The 13,780-nt window shown below is 45.1% G+C and overlaps 1 protein-coding gene across 2 annotated transcripts in view; it reads left to right on the plus strand.

The window, feature by feature from the left end:
• The window catches only part of GRHL1 (grainyhead like transcription factor 1), a 42,176-nt gene extending 29,476 nt beyond the window's left edge, over positions 1-12,700 (plus strand). For both annotated transcript variants that reach the window (XM_071807054.1, XM_071807053.1), the window contains exons 10-16: positions 665-752; positions 3,052-3,191; positions 4,576-4,613; positions 4,716-4,804; positions 6,570-6,655; positions 8,302-8,366; positions 9,534-12,700. In XM_071807054.1, coding sequence (XP_071663155.1) covers positions 665-752; positions 3,052-3,191; positions 4,576-4,613; positions 4,716-4,804; positions 6,570-6,655; positions 8,302-8,366; positions 9,534-9,648 — 621 coding nt within the window. In that variant the 3' untranslated portion in view covers positions 9,649-12,700. The remainder of the gene's footprint in view (positions 1-664; positions 753-3,051; positions 3,192-4,575; positions 4,614-4,715; positions 4,805-6,569; positions 6,656-8,301; positions 8,367-9,533) is intronic.
• Positions 12,701-13,780: the final 1,080 nt, after the last annotated feature.

Consider the following 13,780-nt stretch of genomic DNA (forward strand, 5'->3'; position numbering starts at 1 on the left):
TAGTAGCTGCCTTCACCTTGCAGAAAAGGGTTCTCTCCTCACTGCTGCTTGGTTTGAAGGGCCAGGAACCGTGGCAAGAGCCTGGTTAGGTATCTGTGGATTCCCCCATAGTCTGACCCCTAGAAAAAGAGAAGTAGTACTGCCAGCTTCACAATTACGCGTCTTCAACGTGAGATATGTGAAGGCTGCTGTAACTGCTGCTGGCTCCATGTGCAACATGCAGGATGGTATTTTGTGCTTGGTGAATCCAAGTTTGGCTCGGTTTTAATAGATCAGGATTTAATGATGATCTAGTGAGCTCTTAAACTGCAAGTTTTTATTGTTTTATACAGTTCAGTTGTATTTTTTCTCAAGCTTCATACTAGTGTTATTGCTGTGGGTATCTTTTGTCATCATGTCCCCATCTGACTTCAATGAAAAACAAGTGATTGGATCTTGGATATGATTGTTTGATTTCATTAGATGGCAGGACTTGAAAATAAACACTGGGCAAACCTCAAAGTTGGCACACTCTGGCAAACCTGCAGCTTGGGTATGGTGAAGCTGACCCCCACAAACACAGATCTGGAAGAATGAGTGTTCCTGCCTCTGCAGATGAAGAAAACAAACCAACCTAAAAAGACCTCCTCTCTCTCCCCATTCCCCTTAATCTCTTGTCTGGCAGGGAGCAGAGAGGAAGATCAGGGATGAAGAGCGAAAGCAAAGCAAGAGAAAAGGCAAGTGCACTGACCCCAGCTCTCAGTTGAATGCCTGTAAGTAGAAATTATTCCATTGGTATTTTAAGTATTAGATCTCATTTTGGTTACAAATAACTTGCACAGTAGAACTTTCCAAAGTCAATTTTTATCCCCTATGGAACAGTGTGTGTTTTAAGCAGTTGCTTATGAAGCAATTGTGTTGTGCAACATACTGAACCACTTAGGACTTCACTTCTACCTAGTTCTTCCTGTCCAAGATGGGGTCCTGCCATGTTTTCCATCAGGTATGGTCTTTAGCAGTTGAAATAGCAGAGTGAGTGTGTGATATTTTTTTTTTTTTTTTTTTTGGGGGAGGGACACTACTGGAGCCCCTGCAGTAAGTACTGGAGCTGTTCCAAATGTTTACAGATTGCTCCTAAGCTTAGGCTTTAACTTATGTTAAAAATGTGTTTATAACTATGCAGCAAGGTGGTAGCAGCCTTGGGACCGAGCCTCCTGGCTCCCAGCCTTACGCTCATTCTTCTAGAGCAACGTGTTTCGTATTAAGTGATTTCAGTAGAAGCTGTGAAGGATGTGAAGGCCTCAGCACTTGTAGTGTGTAAAGGCTGTGGAGCTGCTTCCAGCTGAGCATCTCTCCTTTAACCGCTGCAGATGACTGAAGCAGATCCTGTGTTTGAATGACTAGTTATTGACCAGCAGAGCTGCTCAGAGGACAGTGTGTCTCCCTGCTCTTCCTTTGCACAAGGCAGGTGCGTGCTCTGCTCGGTGTGCTTGTCAGAGCCGCGCTATTAGCAGTCCAACTGGTTCAACAAGCATGAGCCTCACGGCTTGCTGGGCAGGATTTTCCTGACACAGCAGGTACAAGTTGCTGGAGCAACTTCAGACGAAGATTACGCTATGAGGGAACCCATTTGCTCAAGGGCAGTTGCAGAAAGGGTGGTGGTTGGTTGTGGTGTGGGTTTGTTTTTGTGGGGGTTTTTTTGTTGTTTTTCCAAAGTACATGGTGAAAGGTAGGTTTAGCACACTGTTAGCATTTCACAAGTGTAGTAGCCCCAGCGCTTCCAGAAGATTACTGCATGCAGCCCTTTGCGTAATAGCTGGAAAGTGCAAAACAGTGTCAACACAGATTTCCAAGATCTTACATTTTGACAAAAGCTGCTTTCCACTGTGAATTTCCTAGGCTTGGCCTTAGCCTGATGTGACCTTTATTTTCCTGGAAAGTACAATCCATTGCTGTTTAGTTCTTTTGTGGGAAGTTTTTGATTGTTTTAAGCCATAGGCTGGTATACACACCTCCAAGATTACAAATGCCATGTGTACATGGACTTGTCAACAGCAGAAATAGTTTGTGTAGTTCGTGACTTCTGGACAAAGTTATTTTCTACAGGGATTGAGCAATCTTTAAAAACATCTGTTTTGGAAGGGGGAAAAAAGTATATTTTTCCATTGGGGACATGAACTAAAATGTTTTGCTTGCACTTGTTTTGACCCAATGTTTCCACGTGCTAAAATGCGTGGAAGTCTTCAGCTGGGGCCAGTTTGACATGAACGTGTCTGAAGGGCAGTTTAAGGCACCTCCTGCCTCACTCTTTTCCAGATGGGCCTTTCTAGGTGAAGTCTGTCCCCTTGGTGGCTTGTGTCACATCAGCTGGTGTGTGGTGAGAGCCCAAATGCTCTGTTGGAGATAGTGCTGGTCCTGGTGGGGGATGAACTGAGGCCTGGCAGCTTGAGGTGACCAGTATGAACAAGGAGATAAACAAAAATACAAAACTTGAAAGAATGGAATTGAAATGTTTATTGCAAGATGCTATATTTAGAGTTAGGGTAGTTGTACCACCTCTGTAGTGCAACGGTGCTTCTGTGAGCCTCTCTGAGAGGCTCCCAGCTGGAGCCATGTGGGTTGCAGGTCGTCTCTGTCTTCTTTCGCCTTTTCTGGTATGGGAAATCCAGCACTCTTTTGAGTGAACAGACAGGGAGAAGAGGGGCCTTGGACTGCTCTTTGTCCCTCTGTTTGAATGGTTTGCTTGGTACATGGAAGATGTGTTCCTTTGTTGGGGTGAGGGGCCAGACCACTCCCCAGCCCAGTTTAATAGCTGAACAAAATCGAAGAGCTCACTTGGAGACATGGAGCAAACTCCTGCTCCTCTGTCAAATGAGCTGTTTCCTCAGGGTCCAAGCCCTCATCTAAGAGACAGTCAACCCAGCTTCAAACTCCTCTACCACAGCAGCTTCTCACTTTGATGCTGACTACAGAGTTCCTGTGTTCAACAGCATGTGCGCCTCTTAAATGATGTAGGAAAGCCACAGCCCTGCTGGTGTCTTCACTCTCCGTTCCGATCTTTGGTCTCTGCAGTTTCTGATGTCAAAGTGCCAATGCTTCCCTCACACAAACGTACAGACATCACTGTCTTCAAGCCCTTCATGGATCTAGACACTCAGCCAGTCCTTTTCATTCCTGATGTTCACTTTGCGAATCTTCAGCGTGGTGCTCATGTAAGTAAAGCTCGTGGGTGTGGGGCTGAGGAGGGCCATGGCATGTATTTACAAAAAGCGTGGGATGCTGTGTGTACATACAGACTAGGGAAATGCCAGACTGTCTGCACTGGTGCTGTGAACAAAACCAGGCTGAGTCTCACGTGAGCGAGAGACGTTGCTCCTGGTTCCATTGGCCAGAGTTAACTGGGGATGTTTTATGAATAAATTATTTGCCTATCAACTCCTGTTCCATAAACCTGAAATGACGTTTCTAAACGTCTCCAGCTGAGAGTTCACTGAATGCACTGCAGCCTGGTTTTCTCTTGTAACATCCCCTGGGTTCCCGCTGTGCTGCTGCAGACCTCGGGCTCCTCCAGCCTGCTCCTGCTGCGGGGTGAAAATCTGTTCTGTGGAACTGGCAAGTGTCAGCTCTGTGATCCGCTGCCAGAGCGCCCTGCAACGCCGTTCCTGGAAAGTCCCAGCTGACAGGAAACTGGAAGGGAAAAAATTAGAGCATAACAGAGTTTCCAAATCTTGAACTTTGCTGTGCTGGGAGTTCTGGCATGCTCTAACAGAATCTAAACCTTACTGTTTAAGAGCACTGCCTAAGCTCCTAACAGGGATGGAGAATAAACTTGTTATCCATAAGACTGAGTTCTCGACATATTTTCATGTGAAGGCTCTAGTGCTGAGCTCTGTCAGAAGACTGTGCTAGTCCACATAGAAAGCTTTTTGGCTCTTGTATGTTTCTGTCTCTCACTGGAGACTCTTTACTTTCTCTTTATGAGGAGAGGTAAAGAAAATGCTTGCTGGCTTTCGGAATATTAAGCTGAAGTGTCATTTGATACAGGGTTGAGAGATAATATGAGGAAGTGAATTTTAGTTCGGATAAAATTTTCAGAACCCTGAGTGCAAGCATTATTTGTGTATTAAGAGGAAGGGCCTACGTTTATTGCTTGAACCAGAACATCTTATTTCTAGTAGTGTAGTTGTAGCTGGCTTCCCCACTTGACAGCCTTGTTTTCCCCTGTGTCCCTCTGCTAAGGAGCAGGGTGGGTGGGTGACCCTTCTGCTGGCCCTTGCAGCTCCTTCCTCTCCTTTAACCCTGTGCTGTTGGACCTCTGCTCTTGCTGGATATGGCAGGGTTGTTGTTCCATGCCAGTGACTCCTTAAGGCAAAGCTATTGCTAAGTCAATTTTAACAGGTGGCACTTAAAAGGATGGGCGAGGCGTTGCTAAGGAGCAAATTACACCAGCTAATGGGTCTGTCCTTGTGCAACTTTTTGCGGCGTTTGGAGCTCTTTGTGGCGTTTTCTGAGGGCTGGGTACCACATGAGGTTCTCGCTAGCTAATTCAGTGTGTGTTTTCCTGTGTAAGTCAAGAAAAATCTCTTGTTTTAAAAGGTCCTTCCTGTTGCTTCAGAAGAGCTGGAGGGTGAAAGGTAAGAGCTGTGCTACTTCAGCCTGCTGCAGGCTGGCCCTCAGACAGAGGGGTAAGTCCCTGTAATTGTACTGCTGCTGACTTTTTGCCATGTCACTGACAGCTCCAGCCTAAAGAGAGGAGCCTATATCGGTGAAGAGGACTTTATTGCTGCTCCAAATAAGATGGCCAGAATAGAAGAGCCAAAAAGAGGTATTATTTTCTTCTTCCAGAGACTGAATTACTGGAGTATTTGTCCATCATGATAGATGCATCTGAAGTTGAGGAGTTGTTTTAACGTATTTTGGAGCATACTTCAACCTGATTTTTCTGGCTTTGAGTAGTAGTAGGGAGAGTTTGTATATCCAGATATAGTTCAGCTCCGCGAATGTTTTGCAGTGTCAGAATTTCTGTGTTTTTCTGCCAAGTCAGACACTAATGACTGTGAACCTGTATGGAAAGAGACTCGGAGGAGGTGAGCAGGTCACCAGTCTCCTTGGTGCATTGGGGGAGAGAATTCATCCTGTAATCCACTACCAAATACTTCAGAAATCTCTAGGACTTAAAGCAGTGAATGCCAGTAACTGGTTATGAGTACAAAACTATTGCATCTTTCATGGTGCCAGAAAATGGGCTGTTCACCACTGAGAGAACATTATGCTTATTTGCAACCTGTTGTCAACCTTTGCAATTTGATATGGAAGTGGATGTTGCTGTGGTGGTGTAGGAGGAGATGAGAGGTCCATTTGGAGATGGTGTAGAAGATTACCTGCACATTGCAGTCATGTGTGGAAGAACCATGACAAAGCTTAAAGGATTAAAAGAGGAGGATTAAGTTTGTGATGCGGTGAAGGTTAAGTCTAGCAAGTCTGACTGTAATGGGGCTGCACTTCTGTAGCCTGGATAAATTAATAAGGAAGGATGGGTTTTATAAAAGGAAATTAGTCTTCTGTTTTTTCTGTTGCTCTATGCCGTAAAAAGAGACCCATGGGATTCTCTCTCCTTTGGCTGGTGTAGCATCTGTATGTCCTGTCATTTTCTAAATCTACAATCCTTTTTAAAACCTGCCTTTAGCACAGGAAATCCATCAGGGTGCTGTGCTGTCCTGAATTCGTGTTTTGCAATTAGATATGCCAGTAATTGTTGCAGGTGTGTCAACGCTGTGGCTGATGAACCCTTGTGAACAACCCAGGCTGCAATACCAGTTATTAGAAGATGGATTAAAGACAGCAAAGCTGTTAAAGTCCAAGCTTTCTTGCTCTTGTGGCTTATTCCTCAGCCTTAACCCAGTTTTTAATGAGGCTGATGTTACATACAGAGACTTTCTGCGAGCTTGAGAATGCTGGGGTGCTTTGCTGATTGGGTTTCTTATTCTTTCGTTCCCCTCTGAGAAGGAGACTGAGTCTGTGCGTTGTGTCAGCTGGGGTGGTGTGAGTATTGCTGAAACATGGCCAGGGGTAGGAAGAGAGATGAGACACTGTAGGAGGAGCAGAGGACTGTACAAATTTAATTATTTAAAAATGAGGAGGTGGCTAGGATGGCTTCACCTGCTGTTGTAGCATCTGTCAAATCACTTTATTGTGGAAAGTCTTATGGCAGATGACCTGTGAGATATGGATACCCAAAAGCCTCCAAACTGTGTGGTTTGCGTTCCACCTTTCTGTGTTTCGAATATAACCTTAGTTTTGTTTGCTTGTTTGTTTTTTCAAATAATAGATAAAATAGCAAATAGGGAAACAATAGAAGTAGCTTGACAAAAAATATGTTTGAGCATGCAGTATTTCTGTGTGTAAAAAGTATGTTTTGAGCTAACCTAGCTGTACAGGTTTTTGATACCATCTCCCATGTATATTGAACATATGTATACCTCTTTATGAGATCCTCAGTGTATTTTACTTTGTACTTAGCCACTATCATATACAGATTGCTTTTGAGGACCAATTATGCCATAAAGTCCTCCCTTTGATTTGCTTTTTAGTGTTGCTGTATGTCCGAAAAGAGTCAGAGGAAGTCTTTGATGCACTAATGTTAAAGACACCATCTCTGAAAGGCCTCATGGAAGCGGTAAGTAATAAGACTGTTTTATAGTCCTTGTCTCCAGTTTGAGAAAAAGCAAGTGTAATCCCTGGCTGTCCAGTCCTTGTACACAGGAGCGAGACTGTCAATCACAGCTTGTGTCCACATATTCCTGCTCTTCTGGGTAAAAAGCATAAGCCTGGTTTCCTTTCATGAGTGTGGTAATTAATGCTTTAATAATTAAGGGACTTCAGGAAACTTCCCTTAAGTATCTTACCCCACACCTGTGGGGTCTGAGTGTTCTCACTCTTCCTTGAAAATCCAGGTGTGTCAGGCTTGATGCCTGGGTACCTGAGATAGTCCCAGAATGACAAGTGCTGCTGGAAGGAGCCTTGTGGTCTCGGTGCTTACGTAGGCTGTGCATTGGCCAAGCTGCAGAAGCAGCTGTGTAGGTCTTTTCCTAGTTTTGTCAATAAACTCCCCACTGTGGATGTCCCTCATGTCACAGAGAGTACTTTAATTAGAAGATGGAGTGATTTTCAGAATGTGTTCAGTGTCTTGGGTTTATTTCAGCCTTTCAAAGCCTCCTTCTGAGTGTGCTTGAAGGCTTTTATATGTCAGTGTATATGTGCATGAAATTGCTCTCTGGTACTTCCACGGCCCCTGCTGCTGCAGCGCTGCAAAGGAAACGCAGAACTTAACTCCAAGGAATGGTGTAATGGTTGGCACGAGCTCAAAACTGACGTTTCTGGCTGCCTCTTTCTGTGACTGGTGCCTTGTTGGTGCCCAGAGGATGGAGGCTTTGGGGCTGTGCAGCCAGGTTGTGGTGTTATCTGTGGGACCAGCAGTGACTCTGTAACCTGAGGCTCTCTCCTGGCTGTGGGGCTTTGCCGGCAGGGGCAGGTGAGGAGGTGGAGCGGAGGCTGTGAAGTCCTCCCTTATCCCATCATCCTGTGCCTTTTTTGTTTTGCTTGGACTTCTTAAAGCAAGGAACCGAGAGCTCGCAACTGTAGCTGAGAGGAAACCCCATGCTTTTGCATCCTGAAAGAGCGTATTGGTTGGGTACTTGCTGTCTGTGTGACAGAGCAATTTGCCAAAGTAAACCAGGCTCAGGTTACTGACCTCATGGCTTCCTGGAGGTTCATGCGATGAAGTGCCATGGTTAGTAGCCGTGGTTTTGCACTGAGGTCACTCTGCTGGGTGAGGGGGACATTTCTGATCAGCTCGTGTCCTTAGCAGCAGAGGTCTTCACTCTGTTGCTATTTTCTTCCCACACCAGCCGCTGTGACGACTGGTTTTCACCTGATCCCTCTGACATTGAATTTAAAAATGGTTTTGATATGTTCTTTTTTAGAACAGAGAGCCAAGAGAAGATGAGAACCAGGGTGTGGGGTGGTTTTTAATGTATGGGCTTTTTGGTGTGGGTGCGGGGGGTTGCTGTATGAGAAGTTAGTGGCCAGGTTTAGAACATGATTAAAATTTTTGCACAGAGGTTGGGCAAACTGCAGAGGAGGGGTTCTCATCTGTGGGCTTATGCTATAGTTCAGGATTTAGTAATTGCCTCATAGGGCAGAGCAGTTGTACAGTGGTTCTTTTGATCCGCAGATGTTTTTTTGTTCCTTTGTAAAATAGTAAGTGGAAGACAATGCCAACAGTCTCCTTGCTTCAACAGTGCTTGCTTTCTTTTGCCCTAGATATCCGACAAGTATGAGGTTCCTTTTGATAAAATAGGAAAAATCTTCAAAAAATGTAAAAAAGGGTGAGTACATCACTATGCAGCAACTGTCTGAGAATATGAACTCCTTTTTTGGAACTTGTAGGCAAATCTGCTCTATAACTTCTCCATGTGCTGCCTGGATGTAAAGGTCATTTGCAGATGTGTGTGTGTACAGGACTTACTAATCCTATTCCAGTTCAGTCCTACTCCGATTAGAGCAGAAGACTGTAAGGATCCTATAGAAATACATAGTCTGACTTCCTCAGTAAATACAAGTCACAGGACGTCTCCGAGTTAACTGCTGTATTAACCAGAGTTGATGACATCAGGGGAAGAAGAGTCCATTTTATTTAAAAAAACTCTCAGTGATGAAGAACCTACTTTAACCTGTGTTAAATTGTTCCAGTGGTTAACTGTACTCACTGTGTCTACATTCTTCACATGCAAAGTACCCACTCCAGACAGAGGCCACACTCCACAGTCTTTTTTTTTTTTTTTGTAACATAAATAATAGAATTCCTGACTATATCTGCTTTTATTGCTCCTTTTAATCTCTTGGTAATTTTCTTGTGATATTTTTTTGTGTGTTTTTTTTTCTGAAGTCACTTTGGTGTCTTAGTCCCTTTCCCAAAGCCCCTCTGACTGGAAAAATGTCTTTTAATCACCTTTGGAATGTAGTTTTAAGAGCTGTGCTTTCATAGCAGAATTGCTGCAGAAGTTTTGCAGTGATGGTAGCTAAACTACTGCTAAGGATGGTTTTGTGTGTTCACACGTACACTCGCGTGTGTGCTCACACATAAACACACAGGTAAGGACTGGAAGCAGCCAGGCATCTGTAGTTTCTTCCCTGCAAGCTCTGTAGGGTTTTATGCTGATGCTTTATAGCTGTCAGACAAACCAGTTCAGAGCCCAAAGTTTGCCCAAGTGTCTGCAGCTTCAGAAGGGTTTCTGCCCTTTCTGAGATCTCCCTCCCTGGCCCAGGAGCCAGATTTAACCCTTTCATTGAGACCCTACAAGCACAGCTGTGAGCCTTCGTGGCAGGTTTGTGCAAGAACAGCTGGATCTGCAGGAAGCAATGGGTCAGAGACAGGTGAGCAGGGATCTTGCCTTACCTCTGCACAGTCCAGGCTCTCTGAGACTTCAGGGCACCTTTGCCATCTCTGCCATTCAGAATGGTAATATCTCCCTGCCTTGTTTTATTTTTTCCAGAATTCTGGTCAATATGGACGATAACATCGTGAAACATTATTCTAATGAAGATACCTTCCAGTTGCAAATTGAAGAAGTTGGAGGATCTTACAAGCTCACTCTCACTGAGATCTAAGATCATGGATCCTCTGTGGATTTTAAACAAAGGTCTCAAGTGAACATTTTCCCATAATTTAGAATGCTGGGCAAAACACTAATCACCTTCTCCAGAAGAAAGCTGAATGTTGACTTGTTCTGGGGAACAGAGCAGTGTTTATGCTTACTATGTTTTTCTGTTCTTTGCTAAGAACATGGTATTGCTCATGACCTTATTTGCACTTGAAATGAGTGAGCAAAGATCGGCGATGAAATAGAGAGCATGTATAAAACACTAGTAAATACGGGAGGGGGAAAACCCCTGGAAGGTGGCCTTTAGAGTGGTGATATCTTATTTATCTATCCAGTAACCATGTTTGAGCCTGTTATCAGCTAATGCCATTTTGTTGGACTGTTTTATGCTAAGTAGAGCTACGAAACTACTCATTGATACTAATAGCAATTGCGTGCAGGTTGGAGAAAAGTCTTTATAATGTTTACTCTTGAACAGGGCAGACTTGAAATCACTTGTGTCACTTGGGGGGAATGTAAAACTGCCTTGCTTATGAAGAACTCGCCTTAGTAACTGTGTGAATTCTCATCAGATGAAGCTATATTGTATATAAGTGCAATATATTTTTTGAAGGTTTGTAAATGTGTACATACAAGTGATATATAATATATATAAAATATGGTGTTCTGTATATACCGTGAATATATGCAATGGAGCCCATCTAAAAGGATGCCATAAACAGAGGAAACAGATATTTAATGTAGCTATTTAAAAATGGACAAGCCCTTAACACGCACCAAAGGTGAGCACATGTTTGTACATTCACAGAAGGCACAAGAGACCTGCTTGTTCAACACGGATCTTCCTATGTGGAAGGAAAAAGGTATTGGCTCTCTCCTAAACCCTCCTGCACAGCAAGGCGATGGCAGTCCTGCCTTCTCTTACGAGCTGCCACTTTGAGCCCTGACAGGCTGCGTTCTGCTGCCTGGGGAGGTGACTTGTGCCAAGCCTGGGAGCTGGGTCCTGAAAGGAGCTGAGCACTTGCAGATCACTCGAGGTTCACTTCTGGGGGTCAGGAAGGAGGTCTCCTAGAGGGTGGATTTTTTTTTTTGTTGTAGGTTTTTTTTTTCCTTTAGCAATAGACTTAAGGCTCAGCTGGATGCTGTCCACAACAGTGCGGCTCAGGCTGGATGAACCCGTGGGTTGGAGCCAGCTTGCAGGGTCCTACGATGTCAACAACTGGAAGTGCACGGGGAAGGCCTTTAAGAGAGGAAGGTGGCATCCCAGTGCAGCAGTGAAGCATTCCTTTTGTATGTACATTGTCAGGCACTGACCCAGTGCTGAGGTGGAGAGACCACAGAGGGGCAGCTGGTGGCAGGTGTCCTGAGCCTAGCCCCAGCTGAGAGTGCCAAACACCTCCAAAAAAAACCTGCTCTGCAGTGGATTGTACAGTATTTACTTGTTGTGTGCATGTGCTTATGAAGGAAAGGCACCCCTCTGGTTAGTAGCAAGTGAAAGAGGAACACTTAAACAGCAGCACTTGGCTCTAAGGCAAAAACCTGCATTACGTGGTGAGCAGGTGAGTGCTAGTACCAGGTCTAGTGTCACTTAGTGCTTTTTTTTAGGGATCTGGATAATGAGAGGTTTGTGATGATTTCAGACACCATAAAACTGAGAAGAGCTGCATATGTCTCACCTAGGATGTGATAGTCAATCTGGATAGGCTGGAGAAATAGCCTGGAAAAGTAGGATATGATTCTACTTAATGGTTAACAAATCATAACTGAATGTTGTTCAGCTGTGTCACGCTGCTGTTCGGAAGAGGGAGGCAAATGCCACACTGAGCTCATGAACAGGAGCATGTCCTGCAAGAAATGGGAGATCTGCCTTTTGCTCTACTTGGCATCGCCAAGGCCTCTGTGGGAGCTCCGTGCCCTTCAGCAGAGCCTTGTCCTGTCGGGTGTCCCCAGGGCCAGACTGCCCTGTCCTTCAGCTGGAGCTTGTGGCCTCTGATGAGGACGGGGCTGGATGAGTTCCTGGTGAGGGGTCATCTTCAGAAGAGCAAGTTGAGGGGAGCAGCCTCCCAGCATGTGATGGTGTTCTCCCAGTCCATTGCAAGCACAGCAAGAAGTAGGGTGTAAATTACAGAAATGCAGGTTAGGTGTCAAGGTGGTTTTTCTAGTGAGAAGCGCAGGTTGCCCAGGGAGCCCAGAGTTTGACATCAGAGATCTTCAGAACCAGGCTGGGCACAGTGGTCTCTGAATTGTCACAAGTATAGCTCATTGTCCCTTGGTGCTGAGACTAGGTGACTACTTGAAGTCCCTCCCTGCCATATTTTTTTTTTTTTTAATGATTTATGTATCTATAGTATTTTGGGATTTGTGTTCAGCCCAGTCCTGAGCTGGTTCTTAGACCGTTCCATTCGTTCCTCCTCCTCTCCACTGTCTGGCCCCACAGAGGCTTGCTGACACTCTGGGCACTGTGTGGCCCTCTCTTCATTCTGTGTCTGGAGTTAAGCAAACTCCTCATGGATGCAGCCATTACTGTGGGCATGTGGATGGAGCCAGTGGGCTTGAATCTGAAGGAGAGGAGCTGCTGTGCAGCACAGGGTGCTGAAGAGACTTGGCTATCACATGCCACCTCACACAGGGACCCACCACCTGCAGAGCAGCCATGGGACTCGTACCCAGCTGAGACCAACCCCCAGCTTGGGCTTCCCTGCAGCAGTCACGGGAATAATGTTACTATGGCAAGGGAATTTCTTTTTTTAAACCTGATATATAGAATACATATATATATTTACACATTTTTATTGCAAATGGAAGTTTTATTACAGACGCTCAGTCTAGGGTCAGGGAAGTAGATGTAGAGTCTCTGTAGAGGTAGGATTGACATGGATGTTATTTCTTTTTACTGCTTAATGAAGTATGTGAACTAAATCTGACGATTGTTTTCCACTATAAGATACTCTGGGACACGGGTAGCAGCAGTAGCAGCAATGTTACGTATGTTTTATGAAACTGATTTTGTTTGTTTGTTTTGACTGCTGTTTTTTAATTGAAAATGCATTTTAAACCAAGCTATTAAATTTTATATGTTCATTTCTAATGATGAGTCTTTTATCTAGTAAATGCCTCTGCCCTACCGCTTTTATTTTTTTCTTCAAGAGGATCTATAAAACAAAACCTGAAGGATTGTTTCCTAGTTTCTCCTCTTTGCAGAAGAAAATAATCCAAATGCCTGCCTTGCACTTATTCCCACATAGGAAAGGGTTAGTCCTATTCTCATCTCCTGCTTGATTTCAACTGACCTCATTCATTTCTGAGCACAGGGGAGCCGTGTTTTAGTAGGATGCTTTCCTTTGGCTTTTTGGGTTTGTTTTCCTGCCATCGGTAAGTTCAGATGTGTAGTGGGTTGGTGATGGCTGCTGATCTCTGCTGGAGATTGAACCAAAGCAGGGGGTGGGGGAGTGTTGCCCCCTGCTGTGCCCTGGGCAGTGGTGGATGGGTCTCCCTCCCATGAGGAGCTGCAGGCTTGCAGCAGTGCCAGTGGCTGTTCCTAATCTGAGGGATCTTCATGTCATTGCCAGCCTGCCGTTGCTATGGGGAGCAGAGGGTGCCTCTCCAGGAGGAGCTGCTTGTAAACTGGCACATCCCAGGTGGTGGTGGGGACCACTGGTGAAGCTGCAGGTATTGACCTACCCCAGATGGAAATGCTCAGTTAAAGGCCATGCTTATAAATATCTCAAGGGTGGGTGTCAAGAGGATGGGACCAGACTCCTTTCAGTGGTGCCCAACAATAGGATGAGGGGCAGTGGGCACAGACTGAAGCACAGGAGGTTCTATCTGAACATGAGGAGAAACTTTTCTACTTTGAGGTGCCAGAGCCCTGGAACAGGCTGCCCAGAGAGGTTGTGGAGTCTCCTTCTCTGGAGACATTCAAAACCCACCTGGACACATTCCTGTGTGACCTGCTCTGGTGAACCTGCTTTAGCAGGTGGGTTGGAGTAGATGATCTCCAGCAGTCACTTCTAACCCAAACCATTCTGTGGTTCTAATTCTCCAGACTGCTCCTAATGCTGCTGTTGCTTTAGTGTCCAGAGGGGTGTTCAGCTCCTCTTTCTCACCATTAGAAACCTCTCGACAAGCTCTAGCTGGCT

This window comes from Patagioenas fasciata, chromosome 3 (assembly GCF_037038585.1).
Source record: "Patagioenas fasciata isolate bPatFas1 chromosome 3, bPatFas1.hap1, whole genome shotgun sequence".
In the NCBI taxonomy this organism is placed as follows: Eukaryota; Metazoa; Chordata; class Aves; order Columbiformes; family Columbidae; genus Patagioenas; species Patagioenas fasciata.